Raw genomic sequence first — 23,493 nt, forward strand, 5'->3', positions numbered from 1 at the left:
GATTGCATTGTACCTGTCACGATCCGGGTATCTGGACGCCATTACTTACCCTTCAGATGCCTCCTAAGGCGGGCTCAGCGTTCCAGGACCGGATTCCGCTGTTCCTGAGTTTCCACATGCAGAGTGTCAGAGTGGTGTTTTCATCAGCCGCGGCCTCCGCTGTGCCCGCGTGGTTAAATGTGCATCTATCAGCCTGGCGTCTCCTGTCTCCGGTGGCCGGCGCCGCCATTACTGTTTCCCAGACCACATGGATTACAAACCAAACTTCCCTCCAAGTGTCTGCATGGGCGCAGCCATCTTGGATTCTGTCATCTGATCATTTCCACCAATCTGCTGTCTGTATTGTTGATTTGCATAATTGCCTAGCCAACCCCTTCCTTGCTGCAGGTATAAGTAAGCTGTACCTGAGCAAGGAAGACGTCAGTGCTTTGGTTGTCAAACCTAGTTCCTGTTTGTCTCTCTCCTGTGATTGTCTTTCAGGTTCCAGCTCCTGTCTCAAGACTTCCACCATAGAGACCCGCACCAGCATTCCACCTGCGGTGTAGCCTGACTCTCCAATCCATTGTGGATTCATCTGTTTCCAGCTACAACATTACCTGCTTCCAGCAGAGTACAGCTTCCCTTAAAGGGCCGGTGTCCTTTCTACACTTTACCACTCTCCACCGGTATTATTATTTCTCCGCTCCCAAGTTCTACATTTCAGTTCATATTTCATCGCTCCCAAGTTCATTTATTATTTAACTGGTTCCAGCCAGTATCCACTCCGTGCTAACAACAGTCTGGTTCCAGCCAGTATCCACAGCAGCTGTTTTACCATCAGCAACCCAGCTTTTCCTGGAACACCAGCTGGCACAATCCTGGGTTATCTCCATTGCTACAGTCGGGCCTGGTAAGGACTTTCCATCTAGAAGATCATAAGAACTATCTCACACTACCAGTGCCCTGTGGCTCCTGCCATCCTGTAGTACTCAGGAACTGTATTTATTCTTTGCTGACTTTTACGTTTTCTTTTACTGCTGCTGTGTTGCGGAGTTGTCATAATAAACATCATTGACTTTTATCCAAGTTGTCGTGGTCACGCCTTCGGGCAGTTATTATTCATGTTACTTACATGTCCAGGGGTCTGATACAACCTCCCAGGTTCCGGTACATCTCAGCCCCTACAACTGAGGCTGCCTCCCGTCAGCTCAGGCCCTCAGTTGTGACAGTACCAGTTGGTTCCTCGATTAATTGAATATAGTAGATATCATTTAGTGTGTGTAAAAACATATTGCCCCTAGCAGTATCACATGAATGGATTTTCCAGTTTATCTCTGGATAGTTAAAGTCTCCCATCACTACTATGTCTCCTACTCCTGCTGCTCTTTCAATTTGCTGCAGTAACAATTCCTCATCAGACACATTAATACCAGGCGGCCTGTAGCATAACTCCAATAACTTTTTTATTGCTTTACCCCCGCATGCAATTTCTACCCAGAACGTCTCAACAGTATTTACAGTCCCCTGTTGAATATCTTCCCATATATGAGGTTTTAATAACGGCTTTACATAAAGACATACCCCTCCACCCCGTTTATTTAAGCGGTCTCTCCTGAACAGCGTATAACCCTCTAGATTGACTGTCCAATAATGAGATTCGTCCCACCAAGTTTCAGTAATGCCTATAGTATCATACTGTTTGCTTGCTGCAAGGATTTCTAGTTCCCCCTCTTTTCCTGTAAGGCTTCTAGCATTTACATACATACAACGAAGATCAGTATTTCCCCCTGTGCTAGGGACATCATTCTCTTTATGCAGCAACGGTGACCCATAATCGTTATTAGTGTTTTGGTAAAAACTTTTTTAATACCCATGTTAATACTCTTGCCGGCTGCTCTTTCCCTACCCCCTACTCCTCCCCCCTTTCATTCACTACCGCCACCCCACTATTCTCACTGTATGGTCTTACTGACCTATAGTTTCCTTCCATATTGCCTTACTGACCTATAGTTTCCTAGTGTATTATCTTACTGACCTATAGTTTCCTCCCATATTGTCTTACTGACCTATAGTTTCTCACTGTATTGTCTTACTGACCTATAGTTTCCTTCTTTATTGTCTTACTGACCTATAATTTCCTACTGTATTGTCTTACTGACCTATAGTTTCCTTCTGTATTGTCTTACTGACCAATAGTTTCCTTCTGTATTGTCTTGCTGACCTATAGTTTATTCTGTATTGTTTTACTGACCTATAGTTTCCTATATACATAGTTTTCCTGTCTATGTGTGGTAGGTATGGAAGGGATACCTACCATACATAGACAGTATATATAAGCCTCAGCCTCTCCCTTATGAAAATGATAATGAATACGGTGTATGTGTGGATACCATGCACATGTAACTGATTCTATTTACAGGAAACAATAGGGAGAGCCCACGGCTGTCTGGCAGTGTTCTAGATGGTAAAGTATTACACATATGAATATATTTCTTCTAAATAAAATATTTTTCACCCTGACTGATATAATACGGATAGTAAGACAATTCAGTCAATAGTAATCTTTCTTTTAATTAAGTAGGATCAATTTATATGAATTTTTAGTGAATATTTCTTAAAGGTTATATTTTATTTGCAATTAAGTTAACAAAGGTATCAAACTTGTCAAATTTCACGAACGTGTGGGCTGAGGACCAAGTCGCCGCTCTGCAAAGTTGAGTAGTGGAATTGAATGGGAGCAGCATTTGGAAGGCATGCTGTTCCTTGTAGTGCCAATGGGAGATCCTGGGGGTGACTCCCGGGTAAGTTAGCTCTCTGTCTGGAAGTGTTTTAGTAATAGCCTTTATCATGAGGCCTACTGTGACAAATTACATGGCGCTATGTGGGCACTGCTATTATGTAGGTTAGGACTGCTGTATCAGAGAAGGCGTGACGTGGCTCAGCAGCTAAACGTGTTTGCAAACATTTGTGACTAATTCTCTGAATTTTATTACCAGATAGGTTCAGGTATGGTTACAGGGTCATTTTCAGCGTGCGGAAGGGAATTTAGGGGAGTGGATTTGCACCCACTCCTCTTTTTCTGTTGAGTAGTGGAAACACGTCTGGCAGCCGCCCATGAGGCACCCACTGATCTGGTGGTATGAGCACCCGTCTGAACCGTAACCTGTTTGCTACAGGAAATATAAGCTTGCCGAATGGCAAGTCGAATCCATCTAGACCAAGGCTGCTTAGATGCTGGCACCCCTTCTTTGGCCCATAATAAAGAACAAACAATGGTCCGACTTTCTGAAGGACGACGTAACTTGTACATATACCCTTAAAGCTCGGATAACATCCAAGGACACTTCCCCATCTGCGAGACCCTGAAAAGATGGGACCACAATTGGCTGGTTTACGTGAAACCAACCTTAGGAAGGAAACCTGCTCTTGTACGGAGTTCTGCCCTATCCTCATGAAACATTTATAGGACTCTTACACGATAAGGCTCCCAACTCAGAAACCCGCTTGGCCGAAACCAAGGCAATCAATAATGTGACCTTCCAAGAGAGATATTTCAGGGCTGTTCTTGCTAACGGCCCAAAAGTTGGAGATCTCAAAAATTCCAACACCAAATTTAAGTCCCATGGCACAGTGGTAGGACGAAAAAGGGGGTTGTATCCTCAAGAATGCTAACCGCTTGTTCAAATAGTATAGAGAGAAACGAAATTTGAACCTTCAGAGGGCCCAGCCTCAGTCCTACATCTAGACCGGCCTGAAGGAAAAGTAGAAGTCTGGATAAGTGGAAGATCGTTGAATTCCACCCACATTCTTGACATAAGTCCATGTACCTCTTCCAAATCCTGTAGTAGTGCGTGGCTGTGACAGGCTTCCTAGCGGCAAACATTGTAGGAATGGTCGTTCTTGGTATCCTTCTGTTTCCTTAGATCCGGGTTTCATTAGTCACGCCGTTAAATGCAGCCTGTGCAGGTGTGGGTGTTGGAACAGTCCCTGAGATAGCAGGTCCTCCCTCTGAGGTAACCGCCAAGTATCTTCCACTAGTAACCCTCGCAGGTCTGAGTACCAACTCTTGCGGGGCTAATCTAGTGCGATTAGAAATGCCCACACTCGTTCTCGTTTCAACCGTTTCAGAACCCTGGGTGTGAGTGGGAAAGGTGGAAAAATGTAAACCCTCCTGTAACACCAAGGAAGTGTTAATGCGTCCACTCCTTCTGCTGCTGGATCTTTTGTCCTGGACACATATCTAGGCAGCTGATGGTTTTGCCAAGACGCCATTAGATCGACTGGAGATAGACCACATCTCCTCACCACCATTTCGAAAATCCGTGGATGTAGGCACCACTCTCCCGGATGCATGTCCTGGCGGCTGAGATAATCTGCTTCCCAGTTTTCCACACCTGGAATGAACACTGCCGAGAGGATGATGTTCCGCCTTTCTGCCCACAAAAAGATCTTTGTGGCTTCTTTTAACGCCATCCTGCTCTTTGTTCCTCCTTGATGGTTTACGTAAGCCGTCATCGTGACATTGTCCGACTGTATCTTTAAGTGTTGACCCATGACTAGGTCTGCGGCTAAGAGAAGCACATTGTAAACTGCTCTCAGTTGGAGAATGTTTATGGGTAGGCTGCTCTCCTGTAACGTCCATCCTTTATGTCCATGGTTACCATGAACCCTCCATGTTCTAAACCCACAATAACTGACTGGATTTATTCCATCTTCAATCTGCAAACCGTTAGGAATTTGTTCCACTAGGACGGCACCCCAACCTCTGAGACTGGCGTCCGTTGTCAGGATCCTCCAATCCCAAATGCCGAATCTGTTGCCTGCTGCGAGATTCTTGTGCAACGACCACCAAATCAAGTAGGTTCGTATGCGTGGTGGATGCTGGATTCTTCGATGTAGAAGCCAGTGCGAACCTGCTCCCTGAGCAATGAGTTTCATCTGGAATTGTCAGGAATGAAGTCCGCCGTACCGGAGAGCTGCGAACGACGCCACCCTCTTCTCGAGAAGTAGCACAGAGGTGTAGAGAACCCGTCTGTGTCCTTAGTACCTGAGCCACTAACCTCTGTGGGTCCTAGATCTAGTTCTCTGGTAGGAATACTCTTAATTGTATCGTGTCCAAGATGAGATCAAGGAAATTAATCCGTGGAGTTGGCATGAGGTTGGATTTCTGGAAGTTCACAATCCACCCATGTTGAATGAGAAATTGATGAGCTGTCTGAGCATCCTTTATCAGCTGTTTCTGAGATGAGGCCTTGATCAGTAGATCGTCTAGATAAGGTATGATCGTGACCCCTGTCTCAATCCTGTCACCACTATTGCTATGGTCTTTATAAAGATTCTTGGAGCTGATGATAGACCGAATGGCAGGGCACTGATTCGGTAGTGATCCCACACCGGTGCATATCTTAAGTAAGCTTGGTGAGGAATCCAAATCGGGATATGAAGGTATTTTGCACTACCAAAAGTTTTGAATAAAATCCCGTTCCTCATTGAGGATCTGGGACTGGCGACTTAACCCTTTGTATGCAGGAGTCTTTGAAGTTGCCTCCTGTAACGCTCCTGCTCACAACGGGCACCTAGGCCCTCGGGCTGCAAATAAATGGACTGTGTGGACGCTCTTGTAACTATCCTGTAACCCTGGGAAATATCTGGTTGACCCAGACGTCTGGTGATGTTTTGGTCCAGGCGTCCCGAAAACCTTCCAACTCTGCGCCCCCCAAGGGGGACCCCAGGTGAGCAGGAAAACCGTCATGCCACGGGATTGTCAGCAGGTCTGTTCTGCTTTTCTGGTGTCGACTATGAACGACCTCTACCTCTGGTTCCACGAGTCTGTTGCCACAAAACCTCTGCTGGCTCGGTACGACAGCGATCGAATGAATTTAAACACTGGTCCCGAGCAACCTCCTCTAACGTGTGATGTGGTGCTCGAGTAACAAGTAGGTAGAAAGGTAGATGTCACTGCAGTTGCCTGCGAAATCCACTTGTCTAACTCATCAAACATCATCTAACCCCCAAATGGAATAGCCTCTACTCTCTATAAAAGGGAAGCGGCGGAGGAGCTGCGCTGCTAGCCTACCAGGGCTTAAGTTATAAGGCAGCAGCGTATGAGAAGCCCTCGTACTAGCGCCGACTGCGGGAGGAAGTGTGCGGGGGGATATAGCCCGGGTCCCGGCGAGTGCAGGGGAAGCTGCGGCTGCTAGCCACGAGGAATATGTTGTTTCAGCGGGAGGGGACGCTCTTTTCAAGCGCCCCGCTGTGTGTTTAAGAGGCGGCGGTATACGCTGCCGCTGACATCCGCGCTGTGTCTCCCTCAGCCCTCCGTCTGTAGAGGAAGGAGGGGCGGGCGGGGGAGCTGACATGAAGCGGGAGTGTATAGCCGGCCAGGGAGTGTTTCAGACCGATTGTTCTGTCACAGCGGCAGCGGAAGGAGGGGGCAGCGGGGAAGCTGCGCTGCTGAGTCCCAGGGCTTAGAGCCAGAAGGTAGCAGCGTTGTGTGCGGTCCACGGGAGGAAGTCTGTCAAACTGCCTCCTGGATCCATGAAGAAGCTATGGTTACCGTAAGTGTAACTGTAACTAGGGCCCCTTTACAACCAGTACTCACTGCTGACTCTGCGCTCCGGATTTTCTGAGGAGAGATGCAGATCCCCTTTAGTAGGGATCATTGTCTCTCTATTCTTAAGACTTTCGTCCCCCTTTACATTAGGGTAACTCAGTCTCGGTACTGAAATGGAGGAGGAGCTCCCTTCTTGTGCTTGCACCTCCTTGGCACAATTTTTCAAACTGAGGGATGTGAAGGGGGAGGAGCCGGCTGTGCAGACAATGCTAATTTTTAGATTGTGCCACACCTCCGGTTGCAAGCTTCACACCCCTACTGTATAAGACTCCAGTGTCCCCTAGTGGATGAAAGAGAAAGGAGGTTTACTTCTTTCTTTCCCGACCGCTCTTCTATGCAGAAGGGAAATATCTGCTGTTTATTGAAAGATGCTCCCTGTAAGGAATATAGAAATTTGCCACTTGTAGCTGAACTTGCAAAAGACCCCCACCCAATTTACATCAGTTAAATTAAAGTCTCCCATGATTAGGACTTCTCCCTTTAAAACCAATTTAGTGATGTCCAACAATAGATTCCTGTCCAAATCCTGCTCCTGGCCAGGTGGTCTACAGATCACCCCTATGCGAATATTGTCCTTCTCCCCGGTTTCTGTGGTGACCCAAAGGTCTACTATATACAAGAAATTATTTAATACCTGCATCATCTAACAAAATGAACGTTATTTAATAAAAGGTTGCTAAACTGAGAAATTTAGATCCCATACAAATTAGACGCTCCACAAAAAACACAATACTACTTATATATGATCCCTAAAAATAAACTTCTGCTTGTTACTTTTAATAACATTATAGTGCTGTGTGTAATAACTCTCTACATGTGATGTTTGTCATGGATAGCCTTGTGTTATAAACACCTAACTGAGAACAGGGCTGATGGTGGAGGAGGGTGTAGGATAAGAGATTGCTGTAGTGACTGAGCAATGAGAATATGTGACTTCTGTAATAAGTGTTTATTACTCACCTGTGCTGATATCTGTAGGGATCTCCTCCTCCTTACACTGCTGATCACCCCTCACATACGTCTCTTCTTCTCCCTCTGTATCTTCTGCCTTTATATCAGTCACATACGTCTCTTCTTCTCCCTCTATATCTTCTGCCTTTACATCAGTCACATACGTCTCTTCTTCTCCCTCTATATCTTCTGCCTTTATATCAGTCACATACGTCTCTTCTTCTCCCTCTAAATCTTCTACCTTTATATCAGTCACATACGTCTCTTCTTCTCCCTCTGTATCATCTGCCTTTATATCAGTCACATACGTCTCTTCTTCTCCCTCTATATCTTCTGCCTTTATATCAGTAACATACGTCTCTTCTTCTCCATCTATATCTTCTTCCTTTATATCAGTCACATACGTCTCTTCTTCTCCCTGTATATCTTCTGCCTTTATATCAGCCACATACGTCTCTTCTTCTCCCTCTATATCTTCTTCCTTTATATCAGTCACATACGTCTCTTCTTCTCCCTGTATATCTTCTGCCTTTATATCAGCCACATACGTCTCTTCTTCTCCATCTATATCTTCTTCCTTTATATCAGCCACATACGTCTCTTCTTCTCTCCTTATATCTTCTGCCTTTATACGAGAAAGACGTTCTACCTAAATAACCCAAAAAATACAATGGCATTTGCATACAGTCAGATTAAACTGAGGTGAAACAGTATAATATCAGTGTATAAGACACACAGCTCCTCTACAAATCATATAGTGACAGTCACTTTGGTATATTGCTGAGACCCTAAATCCCACCTACCTGATCCTCCTGTGGGATCCTGTGATTCTCCTCTGTACAATACTGGGAATACAGAGAACGGGGACATCTCTCTGGGGTATCTCTGTTACTGGGCCCATCTGAAGGAGACACACAGTGACTGAGTACAGTGTATATATGTGATTATCAGATGATGTGTGTATATAGGGGGCCCCATACCTGCTCACCCCTGTACAATACATGACAGTCTCCTCTTACCCAGTGATGTGAGGGGCCGGTGATTCTCCATCATCACGTCCTTGTAATGACCTCTGTATCCCTCTATATACTCCCCCTCCTGCATGGAGACATAGACAGTGACATCGTGACACCTTATAGGAACCTGACACACACACAGTGATACAGTCATCACCCAGACACATCCCCCAGTGTTACTGTATAATGTCCCATTCCCAGCAGTCACCTCTCCAGTCATCACCCAGACACATCCCCTGGTGTTACTGTATAATGCCCCATTCCCAGCAGTCACCTCTCCAGTCATCACCCAGACACATCCCCTGGTGTTACTGTATAATGTCCCATTCCCAGCAGTCACCCAGACACATCCCCTGGTGTTACTGTATAATGCCCCATTCCCAGCAGTCACCTCTCCAGTCATCACCCAGACACATCCCCTGGTGTTACTATACAATGTCCCATTCCCAGCAGTCACCTCTCCAGTCATCACCCAGACACATTCCCTGGTGTTACTGTATAATGTCCCATTCCCAGCAGTCACCTCTCCAGTCATCACCCAGACATGTCCCCTGGTGTTACTGTATAATGTCCCATTCCCAGCAGTCACCACTCCAGTCATCACCCAGACACATCCCCTGGTGTTACTGTATAATGCCCCATTCCCGGCAGTCACCTCTCCAGTCATCACCCAGACACGTCCCCCGGTGTTACTGTATAATGTCCCATTCCCAGCAGTCACCTCTCCAGTCATCACCCAGACACATTCCATGGTGTTACTGTATAATGTCCCATTCCCAGCAGTCACCTCTCCAGTCATCACCCAGACACATCCCCTGGTGTTACTGTATAATGTCCCATTACTGGCAGTCACCTCTCCAGTCATCACCAGGACACATCCCCCGGTGCTACTGTACTCACAAGTCTCCTCGGACCCCAGTCACTTCCCTGTATTATAACTATAGATATAAGCGACGTCACTGTGACTCTCCCAGATCCCCTCACCTCCCCAGTCATGTCCCTGTATTATTACTATAGATATGTGACGTTATTGTGACGCTCCCAAATCCCCTCACCTCCCCAGTCATGTCCCTGTGTTCTTACTATAGATATAAGTGACATTATTGTGACACTTCCAGATACCCTCACCTCCCCAGTCATTTTCCTGTATTATTACTATAGATAGAAGTGATGCCACCGTGACACTCCCAGATCCCCTCACCCCCCCCCCAGTCATGTCCCGGTATTATTACTATAGATATAAGTTATGTCACTGTGACACTCCCAGATCTCCTCACCTACCCAGTCATGTCCCTGTTTTATTACTATAGATATAAGTGACGTTATTGTGACGCTCCCAGATCCCCTCACCACCCCAGTCATGTACCTGTACTATTACTGTAGTACCCTAGTGATCTGAAGGCCTTGGGACACTATGAGGGGGCAAATCAATGAATAAATATGTAGATCTATAAGGTAATAGAGATGCTGCCAACTGATATATGTGATAATAACTTGGATCTTTCTAGTGATCCAATAATGTAGTGTGTTTATGCATGTTATTATTCTGTGCCTGCTGAAGGTGAGGGGACTCTGGTAAGCGCGTAGTGGAGATCGTGGAGAAGCTTCCAGAGGTCCCGTGTGCTGAGAGAGGTGGCTGGGCGCGTGTAGTGGCGGTTTTGTTGGTGGGCTGACTAAGGGGAGAGAAAAAGGCTGGCAGCTGAGACGAGGGAGCTTACAGGAAGGCGGTTCCCTGCGAGTGAGAGAGCCCCTGTGGGGGAAAGGAATTGGATGTCTCCTGCTGCAGGTGAGAAGCGCTGTGTTAATTTCCCCTGGTGGACGCAGAGCAGGGAAGTCCCGGTACCTGGTTGTCATGGAGAGTGCTGGGAGGCGGAGCGCTGGCGGGGCAGGCTAGTACATGGAAGGAGATCGCAGTGCAGGCAGCAGCTACCAGGAGTCCAGCAGTAGCAGACAGTTTACCCCCCGAGGCAGAGCTGTGTCCCTCATCCCATCCAACCCGCAGGGAGAGCCCGGTTGTTGGAGGAGGTGGAGTCGGGGGGAGGTCCAGACCGGGCACGCTATCATTGTAAGTGCAGGATGCCCCCATATAAATCCTGCTAATCTGCATACTCCCCTATCATCCTTTAACTATTAAAGTACCAGCCGCCAGCACAGTAGCACAGGTACCAGCAGCATCGGTGGATCTGAGGAGTATAAATAGCACCTCTAGAGACTTCATATCCATTAGATAATGACCAGCCGGGTACCAGTCAGAGTGCGGTGGTGTATAATGATGAAAGCAGCTCGGAGAGAGTGCAGGGTTGCCTAAACTTGGAAATGATACACTAGGGAGACTAAGCACCACTCACCTATCAGGTGCCAATAACCGGGACTTCTGTATGTTCTGGAGCCACCCCCATGGATCTACAGTGGAGCTATGCTTGTACTGGCCACAGGTAACACAGATCATCACCCCACTATATGTAACGAGTAGACCACGGGTGTCAGGGATTCCAGGGTGGAGAGCTCTACGTACTACCTTCCTGTTTCAGGTTGTCTAGGAGCGCTACAATTAGATCTTCCATGGAAACCATGCTATTCATTGCCGTGAAGTAGGGATTGCTCAACAATCGTGAGGACGATTGCTCGAAGTGGATACCCATATAACCCAGAGTACTTCTTATACACAGACACGAAAGGGCCGCAACCGTGCACGATTATAGTAAGAGAACCCGGGTGGTTTTTCAAACGCAGCCCCACAACTTTCTTGTGGAATCGTATTTTTTGTATTGCATGCATTACCTTATGTATAGGTGGGGTATATTATTATGTATAGGTGGGGTATACTATTAGAACGGTTCATGGTTTGAGTATTATATGATATAACTGTATAAGGTGGCCTATAACATCTTGTATATTAAAACTATTATACTTACCGTCGGAACTGTCTCCGTATCTCTGGAAGAGCCTGAAATCAGAAAGGAAAGGTACGATTGGTAAATGTGCATAGTCCTATCTAGTTACATCACATACTAATGTTATAGGCGACCACTACAGGAGTAGGATATTTCTTAAGCGATTAGAGTATTGGGGTCTAAATAGCTTGGGTGGAGGCACATTGCACATATACACTGTACCCCCAGGTAAAAGAGGGGTTACATTACTATAGATATGTGATGTCACTGTGACACTCCCAGATCCCCTCACCTCCCCAGTCAGATCCCTGAATTATTACTAGAGATAATAAGAATTTACTCACCGGTAATTCTATTTCTCGTAGTCCGTAGTGGATGCTGGGGACTCCGTAAGGACCATGGTGAATAGACGGGCTCCGCAGGAGACTGGGCACTCTAAAGAAAAGATTAGGTACTATCTGGTGTGCACTGGCTCCTCGCTCTATGCCCCTCCTTCAGACCTCAGTTTGGGAAACTGGGCCCGGAAGAGCTGATATTACAAGGAAAGGATTTTGGAATCCAGGGTAAGACTCATACCAGCCACACCAATCACACCGTACAACTTGTCATAACCATACCCAGTTAACAGTATGAACAACAACTGAGCCTCATGAAATGGATGGCTTATAACAATAACCCTTTATTAAGCAATAACTATATACACGTGTTGCAGAAGAAGTCCGCACTTGGGACGGGCGCCCAGCATCCACTACGGACTACGAGAAATAGAATTACCGGTGAGTAAATTCTAATTTTCTCTGACGTCCTAGTGGATGCTGGGGACTCCGTAAGGACCATGGGGATTATACCAAAGCTCCCAAACGGGCGGGAGAGTGCGGATGACTGCAGCACCGAATGAGCAAACACAAGGTCCTCCTCAGCCAGGGTATCAAACTTGTAGAACTTAGCAAATGTGTATGAACCCGACCAAGTACCAGCTCGGCAAAGCTGTAACACCGAGACCCCTCGGGCAGCCGCCCAAGAAGAGCCCACCTTCCTTGTGGAATGGGCTTTCACTGACTTTGGATGCGGCAATCGAGCCGCAGAGTGAGCCAGCTGAATCGTGCTACAGATCCAGCGAGCAATAGTTTGCTTCGAAGCAGGAGCACCCAGCTTGTTGGGTGCATACAGAATAAACAGCGAGTCAGTCTTCCTGACTCCAGCCGTTCTGGAAACATATATTTTCAAAGCCCGGACTACGTCCAGCAACTTGGAGTCTTCCAAGTCCCGAGTAGCCACAGGCACCACAATAGGTTGATTCAAATGGAATGATGATACCACCTTTGGGAGAAATTGGGGACGAGTCCGCAATTCTGCCCTGTCCATATGGAAGATCAGATAGGGGCTTTTACATTACAAAGCCGCCAATTCTGACACCGCCTAGCCGATGCTAAGGCCAACATCATGACCACTTTCCACGTGAGATACTTTAGATCCACGGTCTTAAGTGGCTCAAACTAGTGGGATTTCAGGAAATCCAACACAACGTTAAGATCCCAAGGTGCCACTGGTGGCACAAAAGGGGGCTGAATATGCAGTACTCCCTTTACAAATGTCTGAACTTCAGGTAGAGAAGCCAGTTCTTTCTGGAAGAAAATCGAAATCTGGACCTTTATGGACCCAAATTTTAGGCCCATAGTCACACCTAACTGTAGGAAGTGCAGAAATCGACCCAGCTGGAATTCCTCTGTAGGAGCCTTCCTGGCCTCACACCAAGCAACATATTTCCGCCATATGCGGTGATAATGTTTTGCAGTTACATCTTTCCTGGCCTTTATCAGCGTAGGAATCACTTCATCCGGAATGCCCTTTTCCTTTAGGATCCGGCGTTCAATCGCCATGCCGTCAAAAACGCAGCCGCGGTAAGTCTTGGAACAGACAGGGCCCCTGTTGCAACAGGTCCTGTCTGAGAGGCAGAGGCCATGGGTCCTCTGTGACCATCTATTGTAGTTCTGGGTACCAGGTCCTTCTTGGCCAGTCCAGAACAATGAGTATTGTTCTCACTCCTCTTTTTCTTACTATTCCCAGTACCTTGGGTATGAGAGGAAGAGGAGGAAACACATATACTGACTGGAACACCCACGGTGTCACTAGCGCGTCCACAGCTATCGCCTGAGGGTCCCGGAATGAACACTGCTGACAGTGCTTGCACGTGATTCTCTGCCCAACAAAGAATCTTTGTGGCTTCCGCCATTGCCACCCTGCTTCTTGTGCCGCCCTGGCGGTTTCCATGGGCGACTGCCGTGATGTTGTCTGATTGAATCAGCAATGGTTGGTCTCGAAGCAGGGGCTCCGCATGACTCAGGGAGTTGTATATGGCTCTTAGTTCCAGTATGTTTATGTGCAGACAAGTCGCCTGACTTGACCACAGCCCTTGGAAGTTTCTTCACTGAGTGACTGCCCCCCACCCTCAGAGGTTTGCATCCGTGGTCACCAGGACCCAGTCCTGTATGCCGAACCTGCGGCCCTGGAGAAGGTGAGCACTCTGCAGCCACCACAGAAGAGACACCCTGGCCCTCGGAGACAGGGTGATCAGCCGATGCATCTGAAGATGCGATCCGGACCACTTGTCCAACAGATCCCACTAAAAGATCCTGGCATGGAACCTGCCGTAAGGAATTGCTTCGTATGACGCCACCATCTTTCCCAGGACTCGCGTGTAGTGATGCACCGACACCTGTTTTGGTTTCAGGAGGTCCCTGACCAGAGTCACTAACTCCTGAGCCTTCTCCTCCGGGAGAAACACCTTCCTCTGTTCTGTGTCCAGAATCATACCCAGGAAGGGCAGACGCGTCGTAGGAATCAGCTGCGACTTTGGAATATTCAGAATCCAGCCTAGCTGCTGCAACACTTCCTGAGAGTGTGCTACGCTGATCAACAATTGCTCCCTGGACCTCGCCTTTATAAGGAGATCGTCCAAGTACGGGATAACTGTAACTCCTTGCTTCCGAAGGAGTACCATCATTTCTGCCATTACCTTGGTAAATACTCTCGGTGCCGTGGACAGACCAAACGGCAACGTCTGGAATTGGTAATGACAGTCCTGTACCACAAACCTGAGGTACTCCTGGTGAGGTGGATAAATGGGGACATGCAAGTACGCATCCTTGATGTCCAGAGATACCATAAAATCCCCCTCTTCCAGGATTGCAATGACCGCCCTGAGCGATTTCATTTTGAACTTGAATCTCTTGAGATAAATGTTCAGGGATTTTAATTCAGAATGGGTCTTACCGAACCGTCCGGGTTCGGTACCGCAAACATAGTGGAATAGTAACCCCTTCCCTGTTGAAGGAGGGGAACCTTTACTATCACCTGCTGGAGGTATAGCTTGTGATTGCCGCCAGTACAACCTCCCTTTCCATGGGGGAAGCTGGCAAGGCCGATTTTAGGTAACGGTGAGGGGGCGTCACCTTGAATTCCAGCTTGTATCCCTGAGATACAATTTGTATAACCCAAGGATCCACCCGTGAGCGAACCCACTGGTTGCTGAAATTTCGGAGACGCGCCCCCACCGCTCCTGGCTCCGCCTGTGGAGCCCCAGCGTCATGTGGTGGACTTAGTGGAAGCCGGGGAGGACTTTTGTTCCTGGGAACTGGCTGCATGGTGCAGCTTCTTTCCTCTACCCCTGCCTCTGGCAAGAAAAGATGCACCTCTGACCTTCTTGCCTCTCTGAGAACGAAAGGACTGCATTTGATAATACGGTGCTTTCTTGGTCACTGAGGAAACCTGAGGCAGGAAAGTCGACTTTCCAGCTGTCGCTGTGGACAAGAGGTCCGAGAGACCGTCCCCAAACAATTCCTCACCCTTATAAGGCAAAACCTCCATGTATTTTTTAGAGTCGGCATCCCCTGTCCATTGCCGAGTCCATAAGACCCTCCTGGCAGAAATGAACATTGCATTAATTCTAGAACCTAGCAGGCAAATGTCCCTCTGGGCATCCCGCATATATAAGACGGCGTCTTTTATATGTCCCAGGGTTAGCAAGACATTATCCCTGTCCAGGGCATCTATGTCCTCTGACAGGGTATCAGTCCATGCTGCTACAGCGCTACACATCCAGGCTGAAGCAATAGCTGGTCTCAGTAGAGTACCAGAGTGTGTCTACACTGACTTCAATGTAATACATCTTTCATTGCAATAATCATATAACGGATGGCCTTGGTCATTTTAGGCTGTAATTGTGCCTCATCATCGTCGACACTGGAGTCGGACTCCGTGTCGGCATCCGTGTCAACCATTTGAGATAGTGGGCGTTTATGAGACCCTGACGGCCTCTGAGTCGCCTGGGCATGCCCGGGTTGAGAGCCCGGCTGTCCCCCGGCTGCAACATCATCAAACCTTTTATGTAATGAGTTAACATTATCATTTAAAACTGTCCACATATCCATCCAATCAGGTGTCGGCCCCGACACCACATTTATCTGCAATTGCTCCGCCTCCACGTAACCCTCCTCATCAAACATGTCGACACTGCCGTACCGACACACAGCACACACACAGGGAATGCTCTGACTGAGGACAGGACCCCACAAAGGCTTTTGGGGAGACAGAGAGAGAGTATGCCAGCACACACCACAGCGCTATATAACTCAGGGATATACACTACAACAAGTGATTACCCAATAGCTGCCGAATATATAACTTTTTGCACCTAAATGTATGTGCCCCCCTCTCTTTTTACCCTTCTGGTACCTGGATACTGCAGGGGAGAGCCTGGGGAGCGTCCTTCCAGCAGAGCTGTGAAGAAAAAATGGCGCTGGTGTGCTGAGGAAGAAGGCCCCGCCCCCTCAGCGGCGGGCTTCTGTCCCGCTTTCTGTGATAAAAAATGGCGGGGGATTTTACATATATACAGTGGCTGACTGTATATATGTAGGTTATGCCAAAAGGTACTTCAATTGCTGCCCAGGGCACCCCCCCCCCCCCCCCAGCGCCCTGCACCCTACAGTAACTGGAGTGTGCGGTGTGCTGTGGGAGCAATGGCGCACAGCTGCGGTGCGCTACCTTAAATGAAGACAGGAGTCTTCAGCCGCCGATTTCGCCGTCTTCAAGCTTCTGTTCTTCTGGCTCTGCGAGGGGGACGGCGGCGTGGCTCCGGGAACGGACGATCGAGGACAGCTGCCTGTGTTTGAACCCTCTGGAGCTAATGGTGTCCAGTAGCCTAAGAAGCGCAACCTAGCTGTGAACAGGTACGTTTGCTTCTCTCCCCTCGGTCCCACGTAGCAGTGAGCCTGTTGCCAGCAGAAGCTCACTGTTCTTTAACTAGCAGGCTCAGGAGAGCCCACTAGGAGCACCCAGCTCTGGCCGGGCACAGATTCTAACTAACTGAGGTCTGGAGGAGGGGCATAGAGGGAGGACCCAGTGCACACCAGATAGTACCTAATCTTTTCTTTAGAGTGCCCAGTCTCCTGCAGAGCCTGTCTATTCCCCATGGTCCTTATGGAGTCCCCAGCATCCACTAGGACGTCAGAGAAATAAGTGATGTCACTGTGACGCTCTCAGATCCCGTCACCTCCCCAGTCATGTCCCTGTATTATTACAATAAATATAAGTGAAGTCATTGTGACGCTCCCAGATCCCCCTCACCTCCCCAGTCATGTCCCTGTATTATTACTAGTGTTATAAGTGAAGTCACTGTAACACTCCCAGATACCCTCACCTCCCCATTCATGTCCCTGTATTATTACTATAGATATACATGATGTAACAGTGACACTCCCAGATCCCCTCACCTCCCCAGTCATGTCCCTGTATTATTACTATAGATATGTGATGTCACTGTGACATTCCCAGATCCCCTCCCCTCCCCAGTCATGTCCCTGAATTATTACTATAGATATGTGATGTCACTGTGACATTCCCAGATCCCCTCCCCTCCCCAGTCATGTCCCTGTATTATTACTCTAGATATAAGTGATGTAACAGTGACGCTCCCAGGTGTGTGATATACATTTGCTTCATACTGAGCAATATTTTCAATCCCCACAATTACATATAATAAAATTAATAATAATAATAATAATAATAACAACGACACTAAAGTCTGCACCCCAGTATAAAAATAATAACAGATGTCTTTAAAAGCAGGACACCTCAGACCATTCCTCCTGTATTGTAGGACATTACCACCACTCCCAATGTATAATAATACCAGGACACCACAAGCTGCTGTCCCTGTATAATAATAACTGTACACAAAAACCTGCTCCCCCTGTATAACACTAATAACAACAGGACACCACATGCCGCTCACTCTGTATAATAATAACAACAGGACACTACAGGTCGCTCCCCCTGTATAATAATAATAATAACAACAACAACAACAACAACAGGATACCACAGGCTGCTCCACCTGTATAACAACAATAACAGGACACCACAGATTGCTCCTCCTGTATAATAATAATAATAACAGGACACCACAGGCTGCTCCCCCTGTATAGTAATAATAACAGGACACCACAGGCTGCTCCCCCTGTATAGTAATAATAACAGGACACCACAGTCTGCTCCCCTGTCTAATAATAATAACAGGACACCACAAGTTGCTCCCACTGTATAATAATAACAACAGGACACCACATGCTGCTCCCCCTGTATAGTAAGACGCCATTACCTGATCTTCACGGACACTGGGAGGCTGCAGCAGTCGATGAAAACTCACTTCCTGCATGTGGAACGCACAGACCGGAAGTCAGGTGGAACGCACAGGCAGGAAGTAGGGCATGATTGGCAAAAGCTGCTTACAGGTTACTGGCCCCTCCCCTCGTACACCACTCCCACAGCCCCGCCCTATGTAATAACTATTACAATACATGTCCTCAGTGCAGGAGGCCGGCGGCCATTTTCTTGTAGACCAGTCCGGCTGCAGCAATAGGTTCCCTGGCCGTGTAGTGACGTCAGGAGCGGCGGCCATTTTCCCCTGGTCTGAGCTCCGCCTTCCTTCTATCATTCCCACAAGGCAGCAGGAGCAGAGAGCAACCATTGCTGTGTCTGGCAGCAGGTAATGATATTATTATTATTATTCTATAGGCTGAGCAGCTCTGGTGTCAGGTTCTGTACTACAGGGGGAGCAGCCTCTGGTGCCTTGTTATAGTGCAGCTGGAGCAGCCTCTGGTGCTGCATTATCCCTGTACAGGTGGCTGACACTCTAGTGTCCTATTACTGTAATACAGGTGGCGCAGACCCCGCCGTTACCGTAATACAGGTGGCGCAGACTCCGCCTTTACCGTAATACAGGTGGCGCAGACCCCGCCGTTACCGTAATACAGGTGGTGCAGACCCCGGCGTTACCGTAATACAGGTGGGGCAGACCCCGCCATTACCGTAATACAGGTGTATCAGACCCCGCCGTTACTGTAATACAGGTGGAGCAGACCCCGCCGTTACCGTAATACAGGTGTATCAGACCCCGCCGTTACCGTAATACAGGTGTATCAGACCCCGCCGTTACTGTAATACAGGTGGAGCAGACCCCGCCGCTACCGTTATTCTATACATATAATGGCATTGTACTATACAGTGGAGCGCTATGTGTTGTACTACACTACAGGGGGAGCGACCTGGGGCATCCTCCTAAACAGGGGTAGTGGATTATGACATCCTACTACACAGGGGGAGCAGCCTGTGTTGCCCTTTTATACAGGGGTAAGTGCCTGTGGTGTCTTGTTACTATTATTATATAGGGTGAGCGGCATGTAATGTCTTTCTATACAGAAGGAGTGGCATGTGTTGTCATAATATACAGGGGTAGCATCGTGAGCTGTCATAGTATACAGCGGGAGCAGCCTATGTTGTCATAGTATACAGGGGAAGCAGCCTGTGTTGTCTTAGTATACAGGTAGAGCGGCCTGTGTTGTCATAATATACAAGGGTAGGATCCTGTGCTGTCATAATATACAGGGGGAGTGGCCTGTGTTGTCATAATATACAGGGGTAGCATCCTGTGTTGCCATAGTATACAGGGGGAGCAGCCTGTGTTGTCTTAGTATACAGGTAGAGCGGCCTGTGTTGTCATAATATACAAGGATAGGATCCTGTGCTGTCATAATATACAGGGGGAGCGGCCTGTGTTGTCATAATATACAGGGGGAGCGGCCTGTGTTGTCATAATATACAGGGGGAGTGGCCTGTGTTATCATAATATACAGGGGTAGCATCCTGTGTTGCCATAGTATACAGGGGGAGCAGCCTGTGTTGTCTTAGTATACAGGTAGAGCGGCCTGTGTTGTCATAATATACAAGGGTAGGATCCTGTGCTGTCATAATATACAGGGGGAGCAGCCTGTGTTGTCATAATATACACGGGGAGTGGCCTGTGTTGTCATAATATACAGGGGGGGTGGCCTGTGTTGTCATAATATACAGGGGTAGCATCCTGTGTTGCCATAATATACAGGGTTAGCATCCTGTGATGTCATAGAATACAGGAGGAGCAGCCTATGTTGTCATAATATACAGGGGTAGCATCCTGTGCTGTCATAGTATACAGGAGGAGCGGCCTGTGTTGTCATAATATACAGGGGTAGCATCCTGTGCTGTTATAGTATGCAATGGTAGCATCCTGTGCTGTCATAATATACAGGGGTAGCATCCTGTGCTGTCATAATATACAGGGGTAGCATCCTGTGTTGTCATAATATACAGGGGGAGTATCCTGTGCTGTCATAATATACAAGGGTAGGATCCTGTGTTGTCATAATATACAGGGGGAGTGTCCTGTGTTGTCATAATATACAGGGGGAGCATCCTGTGCTGTCATAGTATACAGGGGTAGCGGCCTGTGTTGTTATATACAGGGTTAGCATCCTGTGTTGTCATTGTATAGAGGGAGAGTGGCCTGTGTTGTCATAATATACAGGGGGAGTGGCCTGTGTTGTCATAATATACAGGGGAGTGGCCTGTGTTGTCATAATATACAGGGGGTAGCATCCTGTGTTGCCATAATATAACAGGGTTAGCATCCTGTGATGTCATAGTATACAGGAGGAGCAGCCTATGTTGTCATAATATACAGGGGTAGCATCCTGTGCTGTCATAGTATACAGGAGGAGCGGCCCGTGTTGTCATAATATACAGGGGTAGCATCCTGTGCTGTCATAGTATACAGGGGGAGCTCCCTGTGTTGTCATAATATACAGGGGGAGTGGCCTGTGTTGTCTTAGTATACAGGGGAGCAGCCTGTGTTGTCATAATATACAGGAGAAGCGGCCTGTGTTGTCATAAAATACAGGGGGTAGCATACTGTGCTGTTATAGTATACAGGAGGAGCGGCCTGTGTTGTCATAATATACAGGGGTAACATCCTGTGCTGTCATGGTATACAAGGGGAGCGACCTGTAGTGTCATAATAGACAGGGGGATTGGCCTGTATTGTCATAATATACAGGGGGAGTGGCTTGTATTGTCATAGTATACAGGGGGAGTGGCCTGTGTTGTTATAGTGTACAGGAGAAGCGGCCTGTGTTGGCATTATATACAGGGGTAGCATCCTGTGCTGTCATAGTATACAGGAGGAGCGGCCTGTGTTGTCATAATATACAAGGGTAGGATCCTGTGCTGTCATAATATACAGGGGGAGCGGCCTGTGTTGTCATAATATACAGGGGGAGTGGCCTGTGTTGTCATAATATACAGGGGGAGTGGCCTGTGTTGTCATAATATACAGGGGTAGTATCCTGTGTTGCCATAATATACAGGGGTAGCATCCTGTGCTGTCATAGTATACAGGAGGAGCGGCCCGTGTTGTCATAATATACAGGGGTAGCATCCTATGCTGTCATAGTATACAGGAGGAGCGGCCTGTGTTGTCATAAAATACAGGGGGTAGCATCCTGTGCTGTTATAGTATACAATGGTAGCATCCTGTGCTGTCATAATATACAGGGGTAGCATCCTGTGCTGTCATAGTATACAGGAGGAGCGGCCCGTGTTGTCATAATATACAGGGGTAGCATCCTATGCTGTCATAGTATACAGGAGGAGCGGCCTGTGTTGTCATAAAATACAGGGGGTAGCATCCTGTGCTGTTATAGTATACATTGGTAGCATCCTGTGCTGTCATTGTATACAGGAGGAGCGGCCAGTGTTGTCATAATATACAGGGGTAGCATCCTGTGCTGTCATAGTATACAGGAGGAGCGGCCTGTGTTGTCATAATATACAGGGGTAGCATCCTGTGCTGTTATAGTATACAGGAGGAGCGGCCTGTGTTGTCATAATATACAGGGGTAGCATCCTGTGCTGTCATAATATACAGGGGTAGCATCCTGTGTTGTCATAATATACAGGGGGAGTGTCCTGTGTTGTCATAATATACAGGGGGAGCATCCTGTGCTGTCATAGTATACAGGGGTAGCGGCCTGTGTTGTTATATACAGGGTTATCATCCTGTGTTGTCATTGTATAGAGGGAGAGTGGCCTGTGTTGTCATAATATACAGGGAGAGTGGTCTGTGTTGTCATAATATACAGGGGTAGCAGATTATACTGTCATAGTATACAGGGGAGCAGCCTGTGCTGTTATAGTATACAGGGGGTAGCATCCTGTGCTGTCATAGTATACAGGGGGAGCAGCCTGTGTTGTCATAATATAGAGGGGTAGCATCCTGTGCTGTCATAGTATACAGGAGGAGCGGCCCGTGTTGTCATAATATACAGGGGTAGCATCCTGTGCTGTCATAGTATACAGGAGGAGTGGCCTGTGTTGTCATAAAATACAGGGGGTAGCATCCTGTGCTGTTATAGTATACATTGGTAGCATCCTGTGCTGTCATTGTATACAGGAGGAGCGGCCAGTGTTGTCATAATATACAGGGGTAGCATCCTGTGCTGTCATAGTATACAGGAGGAGCGGCCTGTGTTGTCATAAAATACAGGGGGTAGCATCCTGTGCTGTCATAGTATACAGGAGGAGTGGCCTGTGTTGTCATAATATACAGGGGTAGCATCCTGTGTTGCCATAATATACAGGGGTAGCATCCTGTGCTGTCATAGTATACAGGAGGAGCGGCCTGTGTTGTCATAATATACAGGGGTAGCATCCTGTGCTGTCATACTATACAGGAGGAGCGGCCTGTGCTGTTATAGTATACAGGGGGTAGCATCCTGTGCTGTCATAGTATACAGGGGGAGCAGCCTGTGTTGGCATAATATACAGGGGTAGCATCCTGTGCTGTCATAGTATACAGTAGGAGCGGCCTGTGTTGTCATAATATACAGGGGGAGTGGCCTGTGTTGTCTTAGTATACAGGGGAGCAGCCTGTGTTGTCATAATATACAGGAGGAGCGGCCTGTGTTGTCATAAAATACAGGGGGTAGCATACTGTGCTGTTATAGTATACAGGAGGCGCGGCCTGTGTTGTCATAATATACAGGGGTAACATCCAGTGCTGTCATAGTATACAGGGGGAGCGACCTGTAGTGTCATAATATACAGGGGGATTGGCCTGTATTGTCATAATATACAGGGGGAGTGGCCTGTATTGTCATAATATACAGGGGGAGTGGCCTGTGTTGTTATAGTGTACAGGGGTAGCATCCTGTGCTGTTATAGTATACAGGAGAAGCGGCCTGTGTTGGCATAATATACAGGGGTAGCATCCTGCGCTGTCATAATATACAGGAGGAGCGGCCTGTGTTGTCATAATATACAGGGGTAGCATCAGTGGTCAAAGTGGAAATTTTGAAGTGGGGGTATGCAAAAGTCAAGGACTCAATCATGCGCGTGCGCTCCAGAAAAGGGGGCGTGGTCACTTAAAAGGGGGCATGTTTAGTGTAGTAGAACCCCTTATACTATCTAGTACTGGTGCCTCTTTCACATTATAGCACACAGTACAAGGTGAAATTCACATTATAGCACACTAAATAAGCGGGAAGTCGGCACCAACCCCCACAGATACATCGCCCCCCTATGTGTGTATACTGCCCCCCTATGTGTGTATACCGCCCCCCTATGTGTGTATACCGCCCCCCTATGTGTGTATACCTCCCCCTATGTG

The 23,493-nt window shown here is 47.7% G+C and overlaps 1 protein-coding gene across 2 annotated transcripts in view; it reads right to left on the minus strand.

Annotated features, from left to right (window-relative positions):
• LOC134984455 (oocyte zinc finger protein XlCOF22-like) overlaps positions 1 to 18,185 on the minus strand; it is a 35,702-nt gene extending 17,517 nt beyond the window's left edge. For both annotated transcript variants that reach the window (XM_063950032.1, XM_063950031.1), the window contains exons 1-5: positions 18,112 to 18,185; positions 11,475 to 11,506; positions 8,563 to 8,641; positions 8,343 to 8,444; positions 7,553 to 8,188 (exon numbers count right to left, since the gene is read on the minus strand). In XM_063950032.1, coding sequence (XP_063806102.1) covers positions 7,553 to 8,188; positions 8,343 to 8,444; positions 8,563 to 8,596 — 772 coding nt within the window. In that variant the 5' untranslated portion in view covers positions 8,597 to 8,641; positions 11,475 to 11,506; positions 18,112 to 18,185. The remainder of the gene's footprint in view (positions 1 to 7,552; positions 8,189 to 8,342; positions 8,445 to 8,562; positions 8,642 to 11,474; positions 11,507 to 18,111) is intronic.
• Between the last annotated feature and the right edge of the window lie 5,308 nt (positions 18,186 to 23,493).

Source organism: Pseudophryne corroboree (genome assembly GCF_028390025.1).
Source record: "Pseudophryne corroboree isolate aPseCor3 chromosome 3 unlocalized genomic scaffold, aPseCor3.hap2 SUPER_3_unloc_56, whole genome shotgun sequence".
Lineage (NCBI taxonomy): Eukaryota > Metazoa > Chordata > Amphibia > Anura > Myobatrachidae > Pseudophryne > Pseudophryne corroboree.